General features: G+C 34.9%; 1 protein-coding gene across 1 annotated transcript in view; it reads right to left on the bottom strand.

The window, feature by feature from the left end:
* Positions 1-26,521, bottom strand: part of slit3 (slit homolog 3 (Drosophila)) — a 219,498-nt gene that overhangs the window by 32,416 nt on the left and 160,561 nt on the right. The window contains exons 15-23 of the mRNA XM_073820423.1: positions 25,323-25,473; positions 22,146-22,220; positions 19,604-19,747; positions 16,840-16,983; positions 11,766-11,929; positions 7,954-8,089; positions 4,528-4,596; positions 2,756-2,827; positions 2,556-2,627 (exon numbers count right to left, since the gene is read on the bottom strand). Coding sequence (XP_073676524.1) covers positions 2,556-2,627; positions 2,756-2,827; positions 4,528-4,596; positions 7,954-8,089; positions 11,766-11,929; positions 16,840-16,983; positions 19,604-19,747; positions 22,146-22,220; positions 25,323-25,473 — 1,027 coding nt within the window. The remainder of the gene's footprint in view (positions 1-2,555; positions 2,628-2,755; positions 2,828-4,527; positions 4,597-7,953; positions 8,090-11,765; positions 11,930-16,839; positions 16,984-19,603; positions 19,748-22,145; positions 22,221-25,322; positions 25,474-26,521) is intronic.

Here is a 26,521-nt window from a genome sequence, read left to right as displayed (position 1 = left end):
TTCCATTGTTTTCTACACTATAAATGGAGATAGAGAAAGAAAGGGTCAGTCATTCACAGCATTTAGCGCGGATTATAGAAAACCTCCGCCGTTTTGTGAGACACCGGTGGGAACGGCAGATTTGCATTGAGATTTCATTGTATGCTGTGTCAGTTCTGTTTAATAATTTCTCCTGTTGTATTACGGGCCGCTCGGCCCACACAAGTACACTCAGAGCGCAACCTGAGAACATGATTGGACAGCTATGGGCCCTTGAGGCCACATCAGCGGTGGCCCTGGGGCATTCTGGGAAATTAAAATGTGACAATGATGACTGTCTGGCAGACTAAGCTTAAAAGGGCCGGAATAAGGTGGGCGTCCTTTGGTCTGTTTAATATATCTGTGCACACAAAACACACCATCCAGCTTAAAGCAGACAGATATCTAAGGATGTTTCTTCAACTATAGTCACACATTACTCAAACTCACTAATTTATTTGTCTCCTAATAACTTGAATATACATATACAAGAGTAAATACACATGCATCTGGGAATTTATTATCTTTTTTATTTTCCACCACATCACAAAATGGCAAATAAATCTGAGTAAATTATATTTTTAATAGAAACTTTGCCTTACTAAGGATAATTTCATATTCTAGTATCATAAACACGCAATATTTTATATATTTTTTAAAAATAATTTTGTTAAGTGCTTTTCTCATTTTATTAGATTTTCTTAAACATTTCTATTTAGTTTTATATTATTTTCAGTTTAAATTTTTTTTCAGTTAGTCGCCAGAGCAGCATTTCTAATATTTGAATTTTATTTAATTTTATTTCAGCTTTATTTCAGTTACCAAAAAAACATTTTTAAAAGTTTATTTGCAGTTAACGATAACAACACTGCTTGCTTATATTATTTTTCAACCCTTCCCCTTCAACTCCATTCTGATATATGTCTACTTTTCACGATCCAAACAATTCTGACTAAATAAAATCGAGTCACACCCTACAGTTTTTTTTCTCCTCAAATATCTTGTTTCATTTTGAAATAGGATTTATTATGCAAAAATGTTATTGCAAATACCTGACTTAAACACTCTTAGGAAAAAAAGCTAATAAACTGGAGCAGTACCCTTTCAAAAGGTACTAAAATATGTTTACAGTATGTACTAATATGTACCTTTAAGGTACCAATGTGTACCATTTAGTGGTAAATAAGGTATAAAGATGTACCTTTTAGCTAGTGAATGTGTATTTAGTGCCCCAATGGTATCATAAATACACATTCAATATTTTATACATTTTCTTTTCATAAGATTAAATTGACAGTTACATCTTACAATTTGTAAATTATAGCTTATATTTTGTTCATAAGTGATATTTACCTTGATTTTTCTTATCTAAGGAACAGCTACGGAGGAACATACAATACCATTCAAACGTTTAGAATCAGAAAGATTTAATATTTTTATTAAATTTATCTTTTTTTTCAATTCTCTGTTCTAAGAAACAAAGTATCATGGTTTCCACAAAAATTTCCCACATTTTTAAATGGTACTGTAGTTTTCGCATAATAAATGTGACCCTGGACCACAAAACCAGTCATAAGGTTAAATTTTACAAAACTGAGATATATACATCATATGAAATATTTGGCCGAGATACATCTATTTGAAAATCTGGAATCTGAGGGTGCAAAAAAATCAAAATACTGAGAAAATCACCTTTAAAGTTGTCCAAATTAAGTTCTTAACAATGCATATTACTAATCAAAAATTACATTTTGATAGGTTTACAGTAGGAATTTTACAAAAAATCTTAATGTAACATGATCTTTACTTAATTTCCTAATGATTTTTGACATAAAAGAAAAATCTATAATTTTGACCCATACAATGTATTTTTGGCTATTGCTACAAATATACCCCAGCGACTTAAGACTGGTTTTGTGGTCCAGGGTCACAAATGTTGAAATGACTTATGCTTATTTTACACTTTGTTTGAAGTATTATACTTTTAAATTATTATAGCAAAATTTTTATTTAAATAGATTTTCACACACTGAAAAATAGCTGTAGAAACAATCGAAAAGAATCAAACACAAAATACTAAAACAGCATTTTAAAAAAAGAATACCAAAAGTCTTAACTTTAATTTACAACTTCAAAAAATTATTTTTACAATGTAGTTTTGAGTTTGAGTCTCTAAGCAGTCTGGTAAGAAACACACAAAAAAAAAAAAAAAAAAAAAAAAATTAATGATGAAAGCATGGTAAAAAGTTTCCAAGACCATTGTAATCTGACTTTTATATAACCAAAAGAAAAAGGTTTACCCATGGGACTTTAAGTGCTCTTAAAACCTATTGCTTTGTTCCTTCAGAACTTGCTTATGCTGTGAATGTGCTGTTCTAAAGCAGCTTTGTTCAGGCAGTAATCTCCTGAAGTTAAGTTCATAAGGCAGGTTATTAGGATCTCAGAGAGGTGTTGTGGTGCATGGGGATTGTGTGTGTGTGAGACAGAGAGAGATTGATGTGACTGTGCATTGTGTAAAAAACAAAAGGGAGTCTTACAGCAGGCGAAGAGAACGCAAGCCATCAAATGCATGAACCGGGACGCAGCGAATTTGATTATAGCTCAGGATACTGCAGAGAAAAAGAGAGCGAAACAGTAATTTGATGTCAACATTTCTGGCAGCAGTAATCACAGTCACATGATAAACACATATGTCGACACAGTAACTGTTTGATTGTTGGATTACGGTGTTACTTACAGGGTGGCGAGCTGCGTCATGTTGTTGAAGGTAAGAGGGGCAAGAAGACTGATGCTGTTATTACTGAGGTCTCTGCAGAGGAAACACACACAAACACACTGCAGATTCAATTACACACCCTCAGAACAACGTCTACAACATGCCTTCACAATCCAAAGCAGGTTTACTCTTAGAAAAGAGATTGAATCGCAGTTACTTTCATCCTGGATAGATAAAGGTTATTAAAAAATGAATTCAAATATGCATAAAAACTAATCTGTTTGTTGCAAAAAATATCCTGTTAAATTTATGCAAAGAAAAAAAAAGGCAATTGTGGTTGTCAGAAACTCACTCAGTTACAATGTTGCACATGGCACTAAGAAAATGCAATAAATATGAACTAAAAGCATAAAATCTAACACCTGTATGTACATTACAAATAAAAAAAAATAGAAGAAAACTAACTATTTTAATAAAATATAATACTGCATGTGATGTTTTTCATCTTTTGTCACCATAAATAATATAGTAATTTATAGCTTTTACTTGCAAAAGTCATTAATTTGACAATATTTTACAGAAAAAAAGACAAGAAGCAATGTTTTTCATCCTGGTTAGATAAAGGTTATTAAAAAATTACTTCAAACATGCATAAAAACCTAAACGGTGCGATGCAAAAAAAATCCTGTTAAATTTATGTAATGAAAAAAAGGCAATTGTGGCTGCCAAAAAGTCACTTAGTTACAATGTTGCACATGGCACTAAGAAAATGCAATAAATATGAACTAAAAGCATAAAATCTAACAAAAAAACACCCGTATGTACATCACAAATAAATAAAAAAAATAGAAGAAAACTAACTATTTTAATAAAATATAATACTGCATGTGATGTTTTTCATCTTTTGTCACCATAAATAATACAGTAATTTATAGCTTTTACTTGCAAAAGTCATTAATTTGACAATATTTTACAGAAAAAAAGACAAGAAGCAATGTTTTTCATCCTGGTTAGATAAAGGTTATTAAAAATTACTTCAAACATGCATAAAAACCTAAACGGTGCGATGCAAAAAAAATCCTGTTAAATTTATGTAATGAAAAAAAGGCAATTGTGGCTGCCAAAAAGTCACTTAGTTACAATGCTGCACATAGCACTAAGATAAAGCAATACATATAAACTAATAGCATAACAAAATGCAATAAAAATGAACTAATAGGATAAAATCTAACACAAAACACCCTAATGTATGTTACAGATAACAACAATTAAAAGAAACCAAACTATTTAAATAAAATATAATACTGCATGTGATGTTTTCCCACTGTAAATTATATAGTAATTTATAGCTTTTACTTGCAAAAGTCATTAATTTGATAGTATTTTACAGAAATATATACAGCGTATATGCTTAAGTAACTTACAGTTAAACAATTAACAGGCTTTTACTGTCACATTTTTACTTTTTTCTGTAAAAATTACAAACTTTTTTGTGTGTATACAAGTGCTTCATATGTCCTAAAATTTTCAAAATCCTGCAGCTTTACAAATATAAATAATTTTGTATACTTTTTGTAAACAAGCATACGGATGAATTAGTGCTGTGAAATGTTAAAAAAAACTTTACTGTTTATTTATTATGTATATATAAATACACACACATTATATATATATATATATATATATATATATATATATATATATATATATATATATATATATATATATGAATGCATTAAATGCATAGTCCCTTAAAACTGAACAACTTCAATAAAAAGTGGAGAAATACATACAGCAGTGTCAGTTGTTTCAGATTAGCGAGCTCTTTGGGCACGGAGGTGAGGAGGTTTCCTTCCAAGTATCTGAAACGGTAAGAAAAATCCTGTTAACAGGCAGGTTTACAATCCTCAAACAAGCTACAAAGTAAAACCAGATTCGTTTTAAATTTTATTTCATGCTTAAAAATCAATTTTACATTGGAAGGAATAGACGTATTACCACAAAGCGGCTCTAGATGTAGAGGCCTTACAGTGAGTTGCCTTGCTGTCTGTGATAGCTTTCAGATTGCTTATCTACAAAAATTACTCTTGGGTGAGCTTCATCCTAATTTTGCCACTTTGTGGCGTGCTAAAAGCCCTTTCTCAGCTGAGCCCAGCAGAACATCAGCAGACCCGGCCACTGCAAGATGACAGGCCACAGATAGATGGGGAACTCAAGGTCTGCTATCAAAGCGATTTGATAATGGGGTCTGTCAGTGAGCAAGAGTATTGTCTTTAAAACTACGACAGGAGAAGAGGTCAATCCTGCTGGAGTTTCTCCGTACAACCCATGAACAATTACTGTCCTTCGGCTGAAAAACCGACAGCGACAAGCCAGGATATTCCTGTTCAGCACACTCACTAATATAACCACTTCCATATCAGTCTCTCCCTGTCAGTCGTTTGCAATCTTGTGATTTCTTTTCTTCTCTTAGTCAATGTCGTCTTGTTCTATTGCTGCCCTGTCTCTCCGTCTATCCCTTTTCTATAAGTATGAGTATGAGCAGCTCTTGGCCTGTGTCAGCAGTTCTGTGAAGGGGCTGTACTTACTCTTCATCGGATTGGTCCATTAGATTATGACCAACACCTTGACTGAGCAACAACCCACTGACACTCATTCAATCAGAGCAACCCTCAGAACACAATCTCAGAAAAAAAGGTACAAAACAGTCACTGGGGCAAAAGACACCCCAAGATATAAAATCTAAAAGGTACATCTTTGTATATTAGTATATTAGTACCTTTAAGAAACATATTAGTAACTAAAGTGTATATATTTGTACTTTATTACTTTTAAAAGGGTACTGTTTTTCTGAGAGTGCACTAAGAAGAATCATGGTAATCATGTGACATGGTTTCTTATGGCAGGTTGGTTAATATTTTAACTCTTGAGTGATAAATGTCAATACCTGCCACTGTCAAAGATGTGTGTTAATAAATATGTGACCATGGACCACAAAACCAGTCATAATGGTCAATTATTTAAATTAAGATATACATATAATACATATAAGTATGTATATACATAAGTACAGATATACATATAAGTATACATATATCTGAAGGCTGAATAAATAAGCTTTCCGTTGATGTGTGGTTTGGTAGGATTGAACCATATTTGGTTGAGATGCAACTATTTAAAAATCTGGAATCTGCGGGTAAAAAAAAAACCTCAGTATCGAGAAAGTCGCCTTTAAAGTTTTCCGAATGAAGTTCTTAGCAATCCACATTACTAGTTGATATAGTTGATATATTTACAGATGGAAATTTACAAAATATCTTCTTGGAACATAATCTTAGTATCCTAATGATTTTTGGTATCAAAGAAAAATCTCAAATTTTGAATGTATTTTTGGCTATTTCTACAAATATACCCATGCTACTTAAGACTGGTTTTGTGGTCCAGGGTCACATATAATGAGAGTTTGAAATTTGGGGTAGTTTGGGGCAGACAGATCACCATTGTAATACATTCACTGGACTATTTCCTCAAAATTTTAGTTGGAAATAGGCATTGTTGCAACATACCGAATACGTATTGATGATATTTTTTAAATTAAATACTAAAATCAAGTTAATACTGCACATATGTGACCCTGGACCACAAAACCAGTCATAAGGTTAAATTTTACAAAACTGAGATATATACATCATATGAAAGCTCAATAAATAAGCCTTCTATTGATGTATGGTTTGTTAGGATAAGACAATATTTGGCCGAGATACATCTATTTGAATATCTGGAATCTAAAGATGCAAAAAAATCAAAATACTGAGAAAATCACCTTTAAAGTTGTCCAAATTAAGTTCTTAACATTGCATATTACTAATCAAAAATCAATAATTTTGACCCATACTATGTATTTTTGGCTATTGCTACAAATATACCACAGCGACTTAAGACTGGTTTTGTGGTCCAGGGTCACATATGGTAATATAGTAAATGATATAGCACCATCTTTTTAACATGCCATTATAATAAGTGGAGGCACCTTTATAATGAATCTTAAAATGTAAAAATAAAAAGAAGTGTGTAGGTACAACTGCAACACAAATTAACCTAAAAAAGTTATCTTGTTAGCTAATTCTTTGGATTTTGTTGAAAAGAAAAATCTGCAAGTTCTCTGCACCATATTTTGAGTATGATTCATTGGCCAAAAAAGACCAAATTACACATACACCTAAAATAAATAAATAAATAAAATAATTATTTGTTCAATATACAATCAAACCAAAACTTATTCAGAAACCAGATATATTTTTGATATTGTTTTACTAGTGGTTGCAGGATAATATAGCTCATTTATGTAAGTAAGAATAGCAAAATAAAGTAAACTGTGACATATTATACCCAAAAATTCCTCATACAGTGGACTACCAGTAAAACTGATCAAATTTGGGACTAAATATTATTCAGACACTTTGACATGACCATGTTTTGCTTAAGTGTTTTTTTTTACTTGCTATTGTGATCTTTTTACACCACAGACTGAATAAAATTAAGCATTGCTTGGTAATTGGTCAACAAAGTATTGATAGTTGTGTAAATATTGTCATAGTAACAGTTGTCCTAATTTTCGGTTTACTGTAATCCATTACAAACCTTTCTATTAAAGTTATCTGACATTATCAAGATGAATTTGTTCTGACACAATTTAACTCTGAGTTCTTGTCATATTTTATAATTATTACCATTTTCTAAACTATAGAGAATAAACTGTGATAAGGTGTCTGAAAGTTTGGTTTGACTGTATATATAGCAATAATATAGCTCCCATTAATTATTTTGGGAAAATTAGTCAAATTCATTTTTTTTTATTTGCATTGTCTTGTTGTACAAATGTAGTACTGCTGTATTAAACAATTTCGTTCATATTTTGTTCAGATTTGTTCAACTCATCACAATTCAATCATGCTGTTTATGTTAGAGTCATGTCATTCCCAATCAATCAATTAGTCTGTCCAACACCAGATAAAATCAACATCTGCATCCTGAAGGTCATCTGGATCAATGGTCAAATGAAATAAACAATTTTCTTTGTTTATTTTAACTAAACTGACCAAGTAAAGAAAACTGAATGTGACATTGCCCAAACCATTGCAGTAGGGGAAATAAACAGTGAAAAGATAAAACATGACAGGAAGAAAGGCAAATAAAAGGAGCTGGAAGAAGAAACTCACAGTTCAGTTGTATCTTTAGGGATACCCTTAGGCAGCGAACGCAGCCCGCGGTTACTACAGCGCACCACCGTGTCCGAGCATGTGCATGAATCGGGACAGCGAGGGGCCGACGGCAGACAGACATTCTCTTCCGTACCTGAGAGAGAGCGACATGCATATTTAATGCTCCTTTACATCATGTAAGAGAAAAAATGTAATATGTGTTGCTAACAGATCTAATATAGAAACTCATCAATTCTTTAAAAGGAAGTAATGGAGGACAGAGAGAATGGATGAAAGAGCACAGGTGCTGCATGTAACACCCTACTGAAAATAGCCCTTTCTCCAGCGTGCAGGTCTCCAAACACGGGTATCATTATTACAGCGCACGCTCGCTCATAATAAACGATACAGTGCGCAGGAGTTTAAAATCAGCAGCTAAATATTGCTTTTGGCCTCGCTCGCTCCACATTTCCTGCAAGCAATACTTGCAGCCTCCTCCCGAGCTGCTTTCATCCAAGATGCTATCTGTAAAAGGCTGAATTACCCTGCAGATTAAAAAGAAACAGCGAATTAAGCCATTAATGGGAGGTAATGGAGGCTGAGATATGCTCCAACAATAACACGCAGACCAAGTCTGGAATGGGGATTGCTGGATCTGGATGTGCCTGCAAACGCAGAAGAGCCAAAGGGGCTGTGGGCTAGTTTTACAATGACTGGACTCCTTCAAACGGGCAAGAATATCTTCCCGTAAATCAATTTAGCTTGACTTTGTTACTCTAGCTGTAATTGCAGAGCACTGAAATAGCTGGATGTTGTGGTGGTGAGTTTTTTGGAGCTGAAGTGACGGCGCCCCGCTCGAGGAGGAAGAAACGAACGGAATAACAACACATGAGCCCTGACAGACAGCTTCTTCTAACTAATGGACCTCGAGCCAGGGCGATTTCTCTCACTTTGGACCTCTTTATTTCAAAGCGCTTCGGCCGTCTACAGCTGAGCGGGCTCTCTTAACACGATACTCCCTGAAGCAGCAAAAGAGCTGTTTCTCCCCAAAACACCCTAGCTTTGACAGGGAGGCCTTCTGAAACACAGGACCCTGGCCAGACAGAAGCCAAACCGCAGTTTCTTTTTCTCCGTTAAACTTTATGTCAGTCTCGAGAGGTTCTGTTTTCCCCCCTTCTTTATGGACACGAGTTCTTCCCTATAAAAACCAGAGCGGGAGAAGATAATGTTTAGGCCTCCTCGCTCAGCGTTTAATTTGTCCTCGTGCTGCCCTCTCGGTACGGCCTTGTGGGAAGTTGGACGGCTGTGATTTACCCTGACGTTGGGAAGTTGGGAGAGGGGGATGAAGGTGTGGGAAATCCGAGGAGATGGAGCGGAGAGGGAGTCTTGGTCTGGAAGGGTGTCTGGAAGGAGGCGATTCGGCGGCCTGATCTAAGCAGCGTGATTTCATGGGAACTGGAGATGGATGTGGTGTGGATGGCACAGGCTACAGAGCGAATACTAGCTGAGGTCTGCAAACCCTTATTCAGCGTACTGACAGTGTGCTTCGGGTTCATGAGGAACTGCTTGAAAGGATGTATATAAACAGGCCAATGTGGGCCGAAATCAACATTGCATAGATGGAGACATGGGAGTATAGATATTCGCATTTACTGTATGTACAGTATATGAATATAATATCTCATAGTTCTTATTGTGTGAACCACGTTTAAGGTTTGTTGTGAAAGAGGTGATGTATGTACAATATAACAGTTACAGGGTAATTAAGTAAGGAATAATTGACGACGGGCCGTAGAATTCTTAGAAAATAATGCACACCCGAGGTGGTGATGCGGTCACGACGCGAAGCGGAGTGGCCGTTCCACCTCGGGTGTGCATTATTTTCGTAGAATTCTACGGCCCGAAGTCAATTATTCCGCTTATACTACAGTTACCACACCTCAAGACATCGATCAAATGATATATTTCAAGACATTCGTCCCGTTTTTATCCTTAAAACGCTATTGTGAGTAGGATTAATTTCTTACGCAGCTCATTCAACAGCTTCGCTGCTAGTTCCAAAACGTCATTTTAGAACTAGTAACGACGCTTGGGCTGTTAATAGCAAAATAATGCCGTTAATAATGAAGTTTAGACAGACCGAAAGACAAGCAGACAGACGGAAAGAGTGAGGGAGAGAAACTAAGTGTATGACTTTACCTCTCTCACGTCTGTGTCTCTCAAAGGTGACTGGCAGCATCGTCTCTACTAACAGTTAAACTTTAAGTTAATTTTCTTCAAGACCACGCCGTTGTTACCTCGCGTGTGAGAGCTGTCATGTCGTTTTTAAGTTGTTAATCGTCAGAGCAGCGCTAACAACATTAGCGCGAATGCTAACGCGAGTTCAAACTGTAACATTATGTGTGTGCGTCTGTGAGGTGAGTGAGAGAGGGCGAGAGAAACAGTCTGTGCTTTCCGTACATAATAAAACGTAATATATTGTGGGAAAAAACATGGAAATAGTCTGTCGTTTTTATCCTGATGTTTACTGTATTTATTAGTTTGGCTAGTGTCATTGTGGGTTTTAGTTATTTTGCTGTTTTGGGCTGTAAGGACCTTTGAAATAACTGAAATCGTATGGCGAAGTGATATAGACATGCACTGCGGTCTAAAGCTGCCTGGAACTACGTTCGCCGTGCGTTTCCCTGAATATAATGCACACCTCTAGAACGTTCGTCAGCCAATCAGATTCAAGCATTCAACGGCCCTGTAGTATAACTGCATATATGTGACCCTTGACCAGTCATAAGGGTCTTTTTTTTTAGAATAATACATCATATGGAAGCTACATAGGTTTTCCATTGATGTATGGTTTGTTATGATAGGACAATATTTGGCAGAGATACAACTATTCGAAAATGTAGAATCTGAGGGTGCCAAAAATATCTAAATATTAAGAAAATTGCCCAAATGAAGTTCTTAGCGATGCATATTACTATTCAAAAACATTTTGATATATTCACTGCAGAAAATTTTCAAAATATCTTAATGAACATGATCTATACTTAATATCCTAATGATGTTTTGGCATAAAATAGCAATAAACAGGTTAATGCCCAGTAAGCAATATACATAATAAATTAATAATTTTGACAGACATAAATCCTCCTACTAAAAATATATTAATGAAATTACGTTTCATTCAGATTATAATTTAGATTAATACATTATGTATACATTATACATAGTTTTCCATTAATGTATGGTTTGTTAGGATAGGATAATATTTAGCTGAGATATAACTATTTTAAAATCTGGAATCTGAGGGTGAGAAAAAAAAAATCTAAATTGCTTTAAAAGTTGTCCAAATGAGATTCTTAGCAATGCATATTACTAATTAAAAATTAAGTTATGATACATTTACGATAGGAAATTAAAAAATATCTTCATGGAAAATGATCTTTAATTAATATCCTAATGATTTTTGGCATAAAAGAAAAATCTATAATTTTGACCTACTGTATAAAATGTATTTTTTGGCTATTGCTACAATATACCAGTGCTACTTACGACTGGTTTTGTGGTCCAGGTTCACATATATAATTACATTATTTTAAGTAAATGTAAGTGATCCCTCGCCATCAGGATGTGATAAAAGTTAATTTCTTACCCTTTTTTTAAGTGATTGCACCAAAGTTAAGGTGGTCAGGTTTACTATGGTAAAATCACTCTGATGCACGACTAAGTTATTGCTCAATATACATTCTCTTGTGCATGCATTTGCTGTGTTTCTAATCTATCAACAGGGCAAGCAACAGATATTGTGCAAGTGGCCTAAAATAGAGTTATACCGTCACAGGAGAAATCGGGCATGGCAACATCCTGTATGGGGATCTCCTTCAGGAAGGCAGGTTTCTGGCAGCGTGGGTTGCCACTAACCACTCTGGTCTTCTTAAGCCACAATCCCAGCCAGGCCAAGTGACAGTCACACACGTAGGGATTAGACAGCAGGTTACTGTACACAAATAAAGAAAACACAAACCCCATTACTATATAATTACAACGGAAAGCAATCAGCAGGGTTAAATTAGCACATAAACGATCAAACTTCAGCCCATTTAACACAGCACGAGAACTGCATTTGCATTTAAATAGCAATACAATTACATATTATGACTGCGATGCGACCTGCAATGCTGACAATGGGCAACTTTGTGCAAATGTTACAAAACTGGCTATAAAGGCTCACGAATAAGACAGAGACACATTTTCATCAAGTTTGGGTACAGAACGATCCATCAACCAATGGCTACGGGGACCACTGGAGTAGAGGCTTCAGAATCAACATATTGGCCCATTTTTCATGCGTCCTCACTGAGTTCTCACAGTTCAGGTGGTGGCACACAGACCTAAATCATAAAATTGTAGCCTTGAGTTGAAAGCGTCACCAGCAATGACTCTAGAAGGCCCACCAGGGAGCCGTCTGACGGCCCACTCAGATGGCCGTCTAACTGATGCATTGCTGAAACACACAGGCAGGAGCAGCAGCGCTAGTACTTGCACAGAGGAACTCTTTCATACAGTGGGAAATAGAGTAGCTGAGAGTGTCTGCTACACTACAGCCTGCGGGATAAATTAATCGAGTGTGCTGACCTTCCGCTGCTTTGCCAATAGATGCTTCGCAGCTTGAGGGGATGGGCTCATGTTAACATCACCCTATATCCCGCACTAGCAGTGTGTTTGCCTTTAATTATTCCTACATCGTTTTCTGTACACGCTTCAAAGGCCAAAGAAACACAAGACAGGCTGAGGGAGACATTTGCTTTGGGAACCATATCACAAACTAGACATGAGAGAATATTTACGCTGCTAAATTTAATAAATGGGACATAACGTAACAGAGTGTGTTAAAAATGTGAAAGATTGGATGACCAATAATTTTCTACTATTAAATTCAGATAAGACCGAGATACTACTTATTGGACCAAAAAACAGTACACAGAATCTCTTAAACTGCAACTTGCAACTAGACGGATGTACTGTTATTTCCTCTACAGTTAAAAATCTGGGTGTTATATTAGACAGCAACCTGTTTTTTGAAAATCATATTTCTCATGTTACAAAAACAGCATTCTTCCATCTTAGAAACATCTAATGATGCAGAAAAGTTAGTTCATGCATTCATGACGTCTAGACTGGACTATTGTAATGCACTACTAGGTGGTTGTCCGGCTTCTTCAATAAATAAGCTACAGGTAGTTCAAAATGCAGCTGCTAGAGTCCTTACCAGATCAAGAAAATATGATCATATTACCCCAATTTTACGGTCTCTACACTGGCTACCTATTAGGTTCCGTATCACTTACAAAATATTACTTCTTACCTATAAGGCCCTTAGTGGTTTAGCTCCTGCATACCTAACTAGTCTCCTACCACGCTACAATCCTTCACGCTCCCTAAAGTCGCAAAACTCTCGACTTTTAGTAGTACCTAGGATAGCAAAGTCCACTAAAGGAGGGAGAGCCTTTTCACATTTGGCTCCCAAACTCTGGAATAGCCTTCCTGATAACGTCCGGGGTTCAGACACACTCTGTATGTTTAAATCTAGATTAAAGACTCATCTCTTTAGCCAAGCATTCACATAATGTATCTCATAACGTTGTACTTCAGTTACATCTGATCAAATGCACATCAACATTCTTCAGCTTGGGCAAAACACATCATTTTTGCTTGGTTGGAACAGCAGCTATACGCTAATTATTTCTCTATTTGTTTCTCTGTTTCAACTAGGAATTACACAAGATTCAGCCTGGATTCAGAAGAAGAGATGATGCCAACCTCTCAGACGACCACCAATGATGCCAGCCTTGAAACAACATACAGCTCTACACAATTTTTCTACAAGTTTGATTGCAACACATAATCATTACTATTAGTGTTCATCATCTGTTTTTGATTACACCATTACTGTTTTTAATATTTATACCATATGTACATCGACTTAACATACAGTAGTCACCACTAATAAGCTACTAAATATATTGTAGTAGCCTACATTTTTTTTTTTGTACAGCTGCTTTGCAACGATTTGTATTGTGAAAAGCGCTATACAAATAAACTTGAATTGAATTGAATTGAATAACTGACAAAACACATGCCTATTTTTTTACTGTGATAATCACAAATGTGAGAGCTCAAAAGTAACCTCTGTCCTGACTGCTCACTTCAAGCTCTGCTACCGGAAACGCAGTCCTGCTCTGCTCTAATTTCGGCAGAGGTGGAGGGATGAATGATGGAGTGAGAGAGAAACAGGAGGGAAGTGTGCCCAACACGCCTGATGCACTAGCTGGGGAGGCCTTGCACTCTCTGTCTCTCTCTCTCTTTGGATATTTTTAGCTGCCCTGTGCTGAAATGGACATGGCTGTGTCAGCCGCTGGGTAATTAGAGAGAGCTGGCATCAAAAAAGAGAGAATGAGAAAGAAAGAGTCTGAAAGAAAAAGCACAACAGATTGATTGGAAAAGTTGGCTTATGGCATAGGAAGGAAAAAAAGGATTGAACGTGTTTTGCAGTTTCTATACAATACATGTAATACTCGTTTCTTAATGTTCATTTAGTTGAAAGGAAGTATATGGTACATAGAATAGAATATTTAAACATTTAAGTTTACATACACCTTGCAGAATCTGCAAAATGTTAATTATTTGACCAAAATAAGAGGGATCATACAAAATGCACGTTATTTTTTTATTTAGTACTGACTTGAATAAGATATTTCACATAAAAGACATTTACGTAGTCCACAAGAGAAATTAATAGTTTAATTTATAAAAATGACCCTGTTCAAAAGTTTAAGTCTTTCTTATTACTGTGTTGTTACCTGAATGATCCACAGCTGCGTTTTGATTAGTGATAGTTGTTTATAAGTCCCTTGTTTGTCCTGAACAGTTCAACTGCCTGCTGTACTTCAGAAAAGTCCTTTAGGTTTCACAGATTCTTTGGTTTTCCAGCATCTTTGTGTATTTGAATTTGAATATGATTTTGAGATCCATCTTTTCACACTGAGGACAACTGAGAGACTCATATGCAACTATTACAGAAGGTTCAAACACTCACTGATGCTCCAGATGGAAAAACAATGCATTAAGAGCCAGGGGTGAAAACTTTTTCAATTTAAAGATTTAACTTCTGTCTTCTGGGAAACATGTAAGTATCTTCCGTAGCTTCTGAAGGGCAGTACTAAATGAACAAAAATATGATATTTAGGCAAAATAAGAAAAATATCCATTCTGTTCAAAAGTTTTCACCCCTGTCTCTTAATGGATTGTTTTTCCTATTAAAGCATCAGTGAGTGTTTGAACCTTCTGTAATAGTTGCATATGAGTCCCTCAGTTGTCCTCAGTGGGAAAAGATGGATCTCAAAATCATACAGTCATTGTTGGAAAGGGTTCAAATACACAAAAATCCTGAAAAACCAAAGAATTTTCTCTTGTGGACTACATGTAAACACGTTTTATTTGAAATATCAAAGTCAGGTCAGTACTAAATATAAAAAATAACATGCATTTTGTATTATCCCTTTTATTTTGGAAAAATACTTAACATTTTGCAGACTCTGCAAGGCGTTTGTAAACTTGAGCCTAGCAAAGCAAAACATGACAAAATGAAATGGACAACACAAGAAAATCAAATAAGCGGGAAAAAAAGCAAAATATAAAACCGTGCTATACTGCTTAGCTAGGAAAATGTTCTCAAGGAAGTTTACGAGCTTTGATAAAAAAAGGAAAATTTATGTTACTGATTGGATGACTTCATTGTGTAAATTCTTCCTGTTGTTTATGCATGCTAAACTTGATTAGACGTCAGAAAGGAATGAATGACACCCCATGCAAATCAGAACAATCTGAGAGTCTCGGCTCAGAATCTGCTCACATATTTCGGTTAGTAGAGAGGGTTCAGCGAATAAAAAAGAGAACCATGTGTATTGCTGCACGTTGTGATGTGTGTCAGGAATACAGCTTGATATGATAATTCAAATGGTTACAGATGCTCGCTGTGTTGGCAGTCATCATTTCCATTTTTTTTCAAAACTATGATTCCACCAGAAGCAATTTTGAATGCTTAACAGCATCTGTTTATCTATGAACATCTGTGAGATCTCTTTCAGTTTTCTCTGTTGATCTATGTCTTTCTTGTCAATCCCTCAGGGCTGACACACTAGAGTTCATTTTTTTGTTGATCAGTTCTTTGTTTACCTCCCTCACAGAAAGCTATGCAGATATTAATCTGCATTAAAAAATGCACCACACTCCATTTTCACCAGCTGTTCCCAATTTTTTTTATACAGCACACAATCAAATACAAAAATGAAATGGAAGAATGGAGTACATTTGCCTTTGTATGGACATTATCATCATCGCACACAATTTTGAATCCATTTTTAGTCAGCGGAGCGATTTTCCATTTTAGCCATTTTTGAATAATTCACCCTGCCCCATGGGGCAAGCTAACATTTTCTCAACTGAGGTTCAAGAACAACCGAGACAAGAAAACATAACCTCATAATTTTGAAAAACATCTGCAAACAATAAGAATTCTTAGCTCGAACCACATCCTCATCCGCTTTGCATATGAAGATATAATAGGCGCTTGATTGGTGGTGGTGCGTGACCCGAAAGACTGTGTTTGACTTCCTGCGTCTTTGTGAATTTTTCAACTAACTCATTTGTGGGTTTGGTACAGAGACAGCAACTTCAATGAAGAGTTTTATTAGGCAAGCAGAGATAGTTGTGCTTTAAAATGCTTTAAATTCTTAGCCATTATTATTTCACATTTTTTTTACACTAAAGAATTTCAGTCAATTACAGAGGCAGAACCGATCGCATGAATCCATGAGAGAAATGTGTGTGTACATGTGTGCGACTTACATGGTGGAGAGGGAATGCAGGGTGTTGAAAGCTCCTGGGGCGATAGTGGAGATCCGGTTATCGTAGAGGGAAAGCAGGCGGACGGAGCTCAGGCCGGTGAAGGTGGCGTTATCTACACAGCTGATCTGATTACTCCTCAGCATCCTGAAGGGAACACAGAGGCAGGTGGGTTCACATTGAGTCTGACAGACAGCGGCATGCAACTCTCAGGGAGGGAGGAACAGAGAGTTTATGAGACTCTACCGCTGCTGTAATGCATTCAGTCGATGGTGGTTTTACTGACTGCTAACACGTTACATCAGAAACATTATTTAGTGAAATGCGGCATGCATGCAGTGGGTGAGTAAACACACTGGTTTAAAAGGGAAAAGGCGGCTCATATCGAGTCTGCATGATGGATTGGCAGCGATTTGATCGTTGTGAAATTACACAGCTTCAGCAGACGGCACTTACTGTGTATCAGACCATTCAAATGAAACACTGCTAAACTGGCAATGTTATTAGCCTTTATTTAATCAGACAAGTCAGTCTGGAGTTATATTGCATTGTGCGTGTTCAGGTCAGGTTTGAGCAGTTTGAGTTGTAAAATAAACAGTACACTACTAATGTAGCTCCATTCACTATAATCAATATATGCCATGGATATAACTTTATTTAAATGTATTTATATATTTTTTAATGCAGACACAATAGACAACAGACACAATAAATGCAGAATGAAAATGAGCTTTTTGTAATTAAGTAAAACTCTCGCATATTATGTAAACAATATTATTTTTATTTTATATTATTATTATTGTTGTTGTTGTATTAATAATACAACAACAACAATAATAATATAATATAATATAAATATATATAATATAATATAAATATACAATATAATATATTATATTATATTATACTACATTATATATTACTAGAATTAGATGCAAAGAGTATATTTTTGTGCCTTCTCCTAGAAAAAATCTGACTTGTCATAAAAAATACCAGTCAAAAATTTTTGATTTTTAATGTTTTTAAAGAAGTTTCTTCTGCTCACCAAGCCTGCATTTATTTGATCCAAAGTACAGCAAAAACAATTTTAAAACATTTTAAAATATTTTTACTATTTAAAATAACTGTTTTCTATTTGAATATATTTTAAAATGTAATTTATTCCTGTGATCAAAGCTACATTTTCAGCTCCAGTCCATAACTCCAGTCTTCAGCGTCACATTATCCTTCAGCAAATCATTCTAATATGCTGATTTGCTGTTAAAGAAACATTTATTATTATATTATTATCAATATTTAAAAACAGTTAAGTACATTGTTTTCAGGATTCTTCGAGGAATGGAAAGATCCAAATAAAAAAAGCTTTTGTAACATAATACACTATCCCAAATTATAGAAATTAATACTTTTATTTAGCAAGGATGCTTTAAATTGATCAAAAGTGATGATAATGCATTTATACTGTTACAAAAGATTTCTATTTCAGATAAATGCTGTTCTTCTGAACTTTCGATTGATCAAAGAAAGCTGAAATAATTCTACTCATAATAATAATGCATGTTTTTGAGCAGGAAATCAGAATATTAGAATGATTTCTGGAGGGTTATGTGACTGTAGTAATGATGCTAAAAATTCAGCTTTGAAATCACAGGAATAAATTAATTTTTAAAATATATTAAAATAGAAAATAGTTATTTTAAATAGTACAAATATTTCAAAATGTTAGTTTTTCTGTGCTTTGGATTAAATAAATGCAGACTTGTAGTGTATATTAAACATTTGTTAATATAAAACATAATATGTTTTTTACTATTTCTAAATTTAGAATCTAATTTTTTTAAATTCTGAAAATGCAAAACACCATGTTTCAGGTGTACAGTTTGGGTTAGTGCGTGCTAATTATAACAAGTTTTATTTAATCAACAGAAGTCTCTGCTTCAGCCTCTGGCTTTTGCGCTTGCTAGGTAAAACGCGTCTGCGTTTGACAATGATTTTGGATAGTGGCCTGTTCTGTAACCATGCACGTCTGTTCTCTGAGATCCTGTCTGTGCAGCAGACGCGGGCCGCTGAGGCAGCTCGCCGCTTGACACGGGACAAGATGAGTTTGTGTGCGTGCGGTTGGGGAGGGCCACTCTGCCCAAAACAATCAGGTCCTCCTAAAGGCCCTCAGCAGCACAAACGGGCTAAATGCAAACCAGAGTCTGTCGTGATGAAAACCTGAAAGCAGCAAATTCGGCATTAAACTCTGACAAACAGGGATCTGAGACGAGCAAACTCAATTTGGGCACATACTCCTGGGATTTGAAAGCCACTAAATCCAATATTGCAGGACCATGATTCCATTCATTTGCTCCTATGCACCGCTCTCTCTCCAATTAAGCTAATTAGAGCGACAGCAGACTTTAGGAAGGCTTTTTCTAACCACCAGGCTTCAGAATATGCGTCGTATTAGCATCTTTGTTCCCGATAGCAGACCAGCATATGCCCGTAAGTTTCTTAGAATAGCTTCTTGCGGTCAACATCTTGATTAGACCTGACGATCACAGTTTGGTTTCTGCTGAAAACGAGCAATTTTTCTTGAAAATTTGCTTCTGTATGAGCAATTCCTGGAGCACATTTCCAATGCCGTAACTCCAGTGTTTGTGCATTTATATTCAGAACCATGTGAATATATGAATGTAAACGTAGCTCAGAGACATGTCTTTATTTTAATGAGAAGTGGAAAAATGAAAAATGAGGTTAAATGCGAAACTGTGGCAATACTTACAGCGTTTTGAGGCCGCTCAAGCCTTTGAACATCCGTCCGCTGACTGATTGCAGTTTGTTTCCGGTCAACAGCAGCTCCAAAACACCTCCGGCCCCATCAAACGCCCCCTCACGGATGTCCCGGAGTTTATTATTACTTAAGTTTCTGCAAACACAGAATTCATGAAAACATTAACTCCCATTGCCCTCTGGACCACAAAACCAGCCATAAACAGTGTTGGGGAAAGTTGCTTTTAAATGTAATGCATTACAATATTGAGCTACTCCCTAAAAAAGTGACTAATTATGTTACTTAGTTACTTTTTATGGAAAGTAATGTGTTATGTTTCTTTTTAAATCTGGGCAGGGCTTGCTTGTTTGTTTTTAATATAAAAAGTTCTATTTTTGGCAAATGTAAAAGCCTTTTCACAGCAAAAGCCTCAGGCTTAGAGAAAAGTATATTCACGCCTGTAAGGTAGACCGCAGAAGAAAAAATGTCAACTCTTCAGCAATAAAAAAACAAATGTTAGATTATTTTGAGTAATTTTAGTATGGATGAATTGGATCATCTAAGGTCAGCAGCAAAGACATTGGTTAATAAAATGGGATTAAATACATAAAGGATATTGGTATTATTTAACATTTAATTATTGCAGCTTTGCATTGAATTTGACAAATACTGTATCTGTTTTGTTTTTTAGTGAGTGAGATTATTTTTTTGCATGTTCACATTTATTCCAGAACTAAAGTCACATCTTACTCAAAATTTCGCTTAACATGGGGACAGGAGAGCTTATAATCATAATCATAATCACTGGCGTTACTTATTTGAAAAAGTAACTCAGATATTTAAAGTAATGCGTTACTTTACTAGTTACTTGGAAGAAGTAATATTATTACTAGGGCTGGGACTTTAACGCGTTAATTTAGATTAATTAATTACACAAAAATAACGCGTTAAAATTTTTTAACGCATTTTAATCGCACTTAGTTTTGCACCGCGGAACGTTTCTCACTGGATGAGATTCGGCGGACCGATTATACTGGAGCACCAACTAGCGTTCAGACAAGCTTCGTCCGTCCTAAATAGTATATGTCCCAAATCGTAGTATGTTTAAAAAAGTATTCCAAAGATTCCCGGATGGTCTACTACTTAACGATCAATGCACACTCTTAACGGCTAATATTGCCCGCAACACACTGCGCCGTGAACGAGGATTCGATTAGAACTACAAACACGCATAAAAGTGTTACAAAAACTACAAACATGGAGGATATGCGCGACCAACGGACAGGTAGAGAAAGGGGTTTGAGTGATAAATAATCAGTGTGTAACCTGATAAAAAATATTTTTTAAATGTTATCCGCGTTATATTCCATGTGCAGCAACATTTATAATGATAGGTTTGGTCATTAACGTTTAAATGCATAATTAAGCAAACACAAGAGCAGAGTTCTCTGCATGAAAGACTCGTTAAAGAACGTGCCTCTTGTTACACTTAATGGCAATATTGCACTGGTCTGTTGGACTTGGTTGAACAAAAATAAACAATATTTTGTTGCTTAAGCTTATGTATTCAGTCATTATTCAATGGTATACTAAAAATCCATGTAAAAATCTTACTTCTCACTGTTCTCAGGTCAAATATTTATATGCGATTAAAATGCGATTAATTTCGATTAATTAATTACAAAGCCTCTAATTAATTAGATTAAATTTTTTAATCGAGTCCCGGCCCTAATTATTACGTAACTTGAGTTACTCGTAATGTGTTACCCCCAACACTGGTCATAAGGGTATTTTTTTTTTATTAAGATTTAAAATGAAAATCCGAAATCTGAGAGTGCAAAAAAAAATCTAAATCGTGAGAAAATCGCCTTTAAATTTGTCTAAATTAAGTTAATCAAAAAATAAGTTTTGATATATTTATGGTAGGACATTTACAAAATATTTTCAATGAACATAATCTTTACATAATATCCTAATGAGTTTCGGTATAAAAGAAAAATCTATCATTTTAACCCATACATTGTATTTTTGGCTATTGCTACAAATATACCCGTCCTACTTAGGACTGGTTTTTCCCATTGCGCTCTGACACAAGCTTTTCTTTTAATGCATCTCAAATGCACTATATATTACTCTGACACATGGCTGAAAGCACACGTTGCAATGGTACACTGCAAATTTCTTTGTTTCATCACAAGAATAGGTCGTGGTTGTATCCTAAACACACGTTTATGATGATTCACTGCTTAATTTTAAAGCGTGCTTCAGTAAAATGTAAGGCTTTGCTTTTAGATCTGCCCAATTTATAACTGTGCTAGATAGTAAGCAATTTCATGCATGATAAATCACCGGTCCTCTTCCTGAGCGAATACCACTTTTTCCAATTTTGGAGTGGCCCGCAAATATTGCCTGATGGTAAATCACTGCATGCGTTTTCCCATTAGGTTGGAATATTCCTGAAGGTTTTCTTGTCCTGCTGAATTTCCCAAATACGCCAATGTCATTCAGCAGTCAAACCCTTGAGACAAAAAAGACAAAATAGACCCGTTCGTACATCTTGCGCAGGTTTGGCAGCTTTTTGAAGGCTCCTGCAGCTTCTAGGATGGAGATTTCATTGTCGTTCAGCCGTCTGGTGGAGAGAGAGAGAGAGAGAGACAGAGAGGTTAATAGTTCAACAGTAAGTAAAGTACTCACAAGGTATAATAATAAGATAAAGTCTCGCAGCAGAAAGTGCTAGGAAACCCCACTGGAGCATGTAGGAGTGAGACGAGAGAGCTAAGGGTGATGGGAAGTGATTATCATTCAGACGCCGTCTCTGTTTCAGTCTTCAAGTCTCTTATGTGGGAGACGCTGTATAATCGGGACTGTGATGTCATCGAAATGAAAAATCAGTATCGCTCTCTTTGGTGCGAGCGCTGGGTATGTGACTCTCATACACATTTATATGTCCCTCAACACAAGGGATATCAACATGAAGGGCATACTCTTTTGCAAATAATAAGAGTGGATGTGGAAGACGGGCTAATGGGCAATGCAGATAAATGAAAACATATGGAAACAGATGGTGTGTTTTGGAATGGCATGCCACTTTATGCCTGGGGTTTCAAAGTAGGGCTGCGAGGAGGTAGGAAAGGCAGGAGGAAGATAAATAAATAATGTCAAATTAAAAAATAAATAAATAACATTATGTACAAATAAAATACATTTAATTACAATATTATATATATATGGACTCAATTGACATTATTATTATTATTATTACTACTATTTTATTCTGAGATTAATTACAATTATAAAAATTCGAAAAGTGCTTACATATTTACTGTCACAAACGCAAATGCAAAATCCTATTGTAGGTATTTCCAGGTAATATTTGACACATTTAAAATACTATTTTTGCACAGTATGCGTGTGCCTTAAAATTAAAAATTTGTTTGACAAAATTTATATTACGAGATATCATGTCTTCTAAAACTGGTGCATTCAAGTCATGTCTGAAAAATTGCATTTATGAGTTAAAGGCACATGAACAGCACAAGTCTTTTTAAAAGTAAATCTGTTCAAATTAATGGAATGATTAATCATTTTTATTTACAATAAAACTAATCTAAGTTGCATTTAAAAATACCATGGTATCATACAATTACTATAGAATGCATAAATTAATTGTGACCCTGGACCACAAAACTAGTATGAAGTAGCACGGGTATATTTGTAGCAATAGCCAAAAATACATGGTATGGGTCAAAATGATCGATTTTTCTTTTATGCCAAAAATCATTAGGATATTAAGTAAAGATTATGTTCAGAGAAGATATTTTGTAAATTTTTCTATTATAAATGTATCAAAACTTAATTGTTTATTAGTAATATGCATTGCTAAGAATTTCATTTTGACCAATTTAAAGGCAATTTTCTCAATATTTAGATTTTTTTTGCACTCTCAGATTATGGATTTTCAAAAAGTCGGTCAAATATTGTCTTATCCTAACAAACCAAACATCAATAGAAAATTGAATAAAAAAGCAAAACACACCTAATTGTGCATTTTTTGTTAATCATTTAGTAGATAATAAAAATAACTAAAAATCTACTTTAAACTGCTAGTAAATATAAACATTTACAGCAAGTATAATATTGAATTAAATGTGAAATGTTGACGTGAAATAGCTGAGATAGTATTTTTGTTCAAATGTACTTCAAAAATCAGCTTTATTTAGAACTTTGAAAATATATTTTTCTTTTTTTCTTGTTTCCAGCCAAAATATCTAAAAATTCTTAAATCAAGAAGGATTTTCTAGACAAGACTAGACAAAACAATTTTAAAAAACAATTAAGTGAGTTTTTGCTTAGAACAAGCAAAATAACCTGCCAATGGGGTAAGCAAAAACAATCTTATTTCAAACAGAAAACAAGATTATTTTTCTTACCACATTGGCAGATTATTTAGCTCATTCCAAACAAAAACACACTTAATTTTGACTTGTTTTTTCTGAAAACAAGACAATAATTTTTACTTGTCTAGAAAATCCTTCTTGATTTAAGAATTTTTAGATATTTTGGCTGGAAACACAAGACAAAAAATCTAAGTAAGAAAAGCATTTTTTTTGCAGTGTGCATCTTTCGTTTAATCGTCAAAGTGATTTGAACGCACCTGAATAGCTGAAGTAGTATTTATTTTTTAAATGTAATTCAGAAATGTTTTATTTTCAACTTTGAAAATTTATTTTTCACAATGCATCTTTCTTTCAATCATCAAAGTCATTTGAACGCAGTAGTAATTTTTGTTCAAATCTACTACAGAAATGTCGTATTTTCAACTATAAAAAAATATTTTCCACACTGCATCTTTCTTTCAATCATCAAAGTGATTTGAACACCTGAATAGCTGAAGTAGTATTTATTGTTAAAATGTAATTCAGAAATCTGTTTTATTTTCAACTTTGAAAAATTATTTTTCACAATGCATTTTTCTTTCACTCATCAAAGTCATTTGAACGCACCTGACGTCATAATTACGAATTCCCAGGGTTATAACCAGGAAATTACTATAAACTATAACCAGCAAAAAATAGCATACAGTATATACTGCACAGCAGTTAGCAGTACGCTAGTATTCCTTTGCAAACACAGAATGAGACAGACTAGTGCAGAGAAGGTCTAGACAAGGTTGAGAGATACTTTCCAAACATTAGTAAAAGTAGAGTCTAGTAAATGCACCACGGCTGTCTTTTTGCTTCCCCCAGGGCTGCCTTCCCCAGCGGGGCCTGCCATGGGAAAGCACATCAGACATAAAGTGCCGGTTCCTGGTTGCTAGCATTCCCGCAAGAGCTCTATAAATAAGCAGCTGTGCTAGTGGGTGCAAGCTGTAGTCACTGAGCCGCAGAAAGACAGAGAGAGAGAAAGAGAGAGTGTGACAGATGACTCGACTTGATGGGACTGCAGAGGGAAAACCCTGATGTGTCCTCCACACACCAACACAAGGGCAAACGCACTGTCACCCTGACTAGCTCTGCCCAGGGAAAACACGGCCGAGTGGCTAATGGTCTGGGAGAGGCCCTGGACATTCATTCGAGACCCCGTAATCAGAGGACGGGAGAGAGGGATGAGGCCTCGGAGACAGAGGGACACCGAAAGAATTAGGGAGGTGAGATTGTAAATGGTGAATGATCCCGTGAATGACTGATGGGGTCGCTAGGTGTGTTTGTAAGCTCAAATGTGTGACTCTTACAGGTCAGTTGTGTGCTCCGGCAGGTGAGGGGGAATTTTGGTGAGTTTAAGGTTGGAGCAGTCCACCACCGTTCCCTCACACCGACAGCGCTCGGGACAAACCAGGTCCTGGAAACACTCGCCGCTGAGACGACTGCGGTAGTCCTCTGCACCTAATAAACACAACACACACAAACAGAGAGAGACAGACATTCAAACAGCTTATTCAACTCATCATGCGCATGGTTAAAACTCACAAAATCTGTCAAACACATGTCCAGGTCATCTAAAAATCATTATTATTATTTATAAAATTATTTAAAATGAAATAAAATAAAATAAATGGCACCGTATTTATACATTAAGATTTTTGTTGTACCAACTATATACAGGTTTAAATAAAAGTTTGTTTATTATTATTATTATTATTATTATTATTATTTTTTTAATATTAATGCAATTTACATAATATAAATTAATTAATAAAATCCCAAAGTAAAAAGGCAGATTTTCATTAAAGTAATGAGAATTTGGGAGAAATGTGCTAAATTATGCAAAATGTTTTATTAAAAATTTTGTAAAAATATATGAACACAATTTTTCAAATAAAATAAAATAATAAAATAAAAAAAGGTACTGTATTTATACATCAAGATTTTTGTTGTACTGACTATATACAGGTTTAAATAAGTGTTTTTTTTATATTAATGCAATTTACATAATAGGAATTAATAAATAAAATCTCAAAGTAAAAAGGCTGATATTCATTACAGTAATGAGAATTTGGGAGAAATGTGCTAAATTGTGCAAAATGTTTTATTAAAAATTTTGTAAAAATATATGAACACAATTTTTTAAATAAAATAAAATAATAAAATAAAAAAAGGTACAGTATTTATACATCAAGATTTTTGTTTTACTGACTATATACAGGTTTAAATAAAAGTTTTTTTTTAAATATTAATGCAATTTACAAAATAGGAATTAATAAATAAAATCTCAAAGTAAAAAGGCTGATATTCATTACAGTAATGAGAATTTGGGAGAAATGTGCTTAATTTTGCAAAATGTTTTATTTTAAAATTTTGTGAAATATATGAACACAATTTTTACTTAATGTTTTATATAACATGAACTTTTCATGTAAATATTTATATAAAATTGGCTGTAATAGTTTAATGTTAAATAATGATAAACTTCAGAAATGTAAAAAAATTCATT

Source organism: Garra rufa, chromosome 16 (genome assembly GCF_049309525.1).
Source record: "Garra rufa chromosome 16, GarRuf1.0, whole genome shotgun sequence".
NCBI lineage: Eukaryota > Metazoa > Chordata > Actinopteri > Cypriniformes > Cyprinidae > Garra > Garra rufa.
Note: the sequence above shows the minus strand (reverse complement) of the source record. Positions and strands in the feature narration are given on the sequence as shown.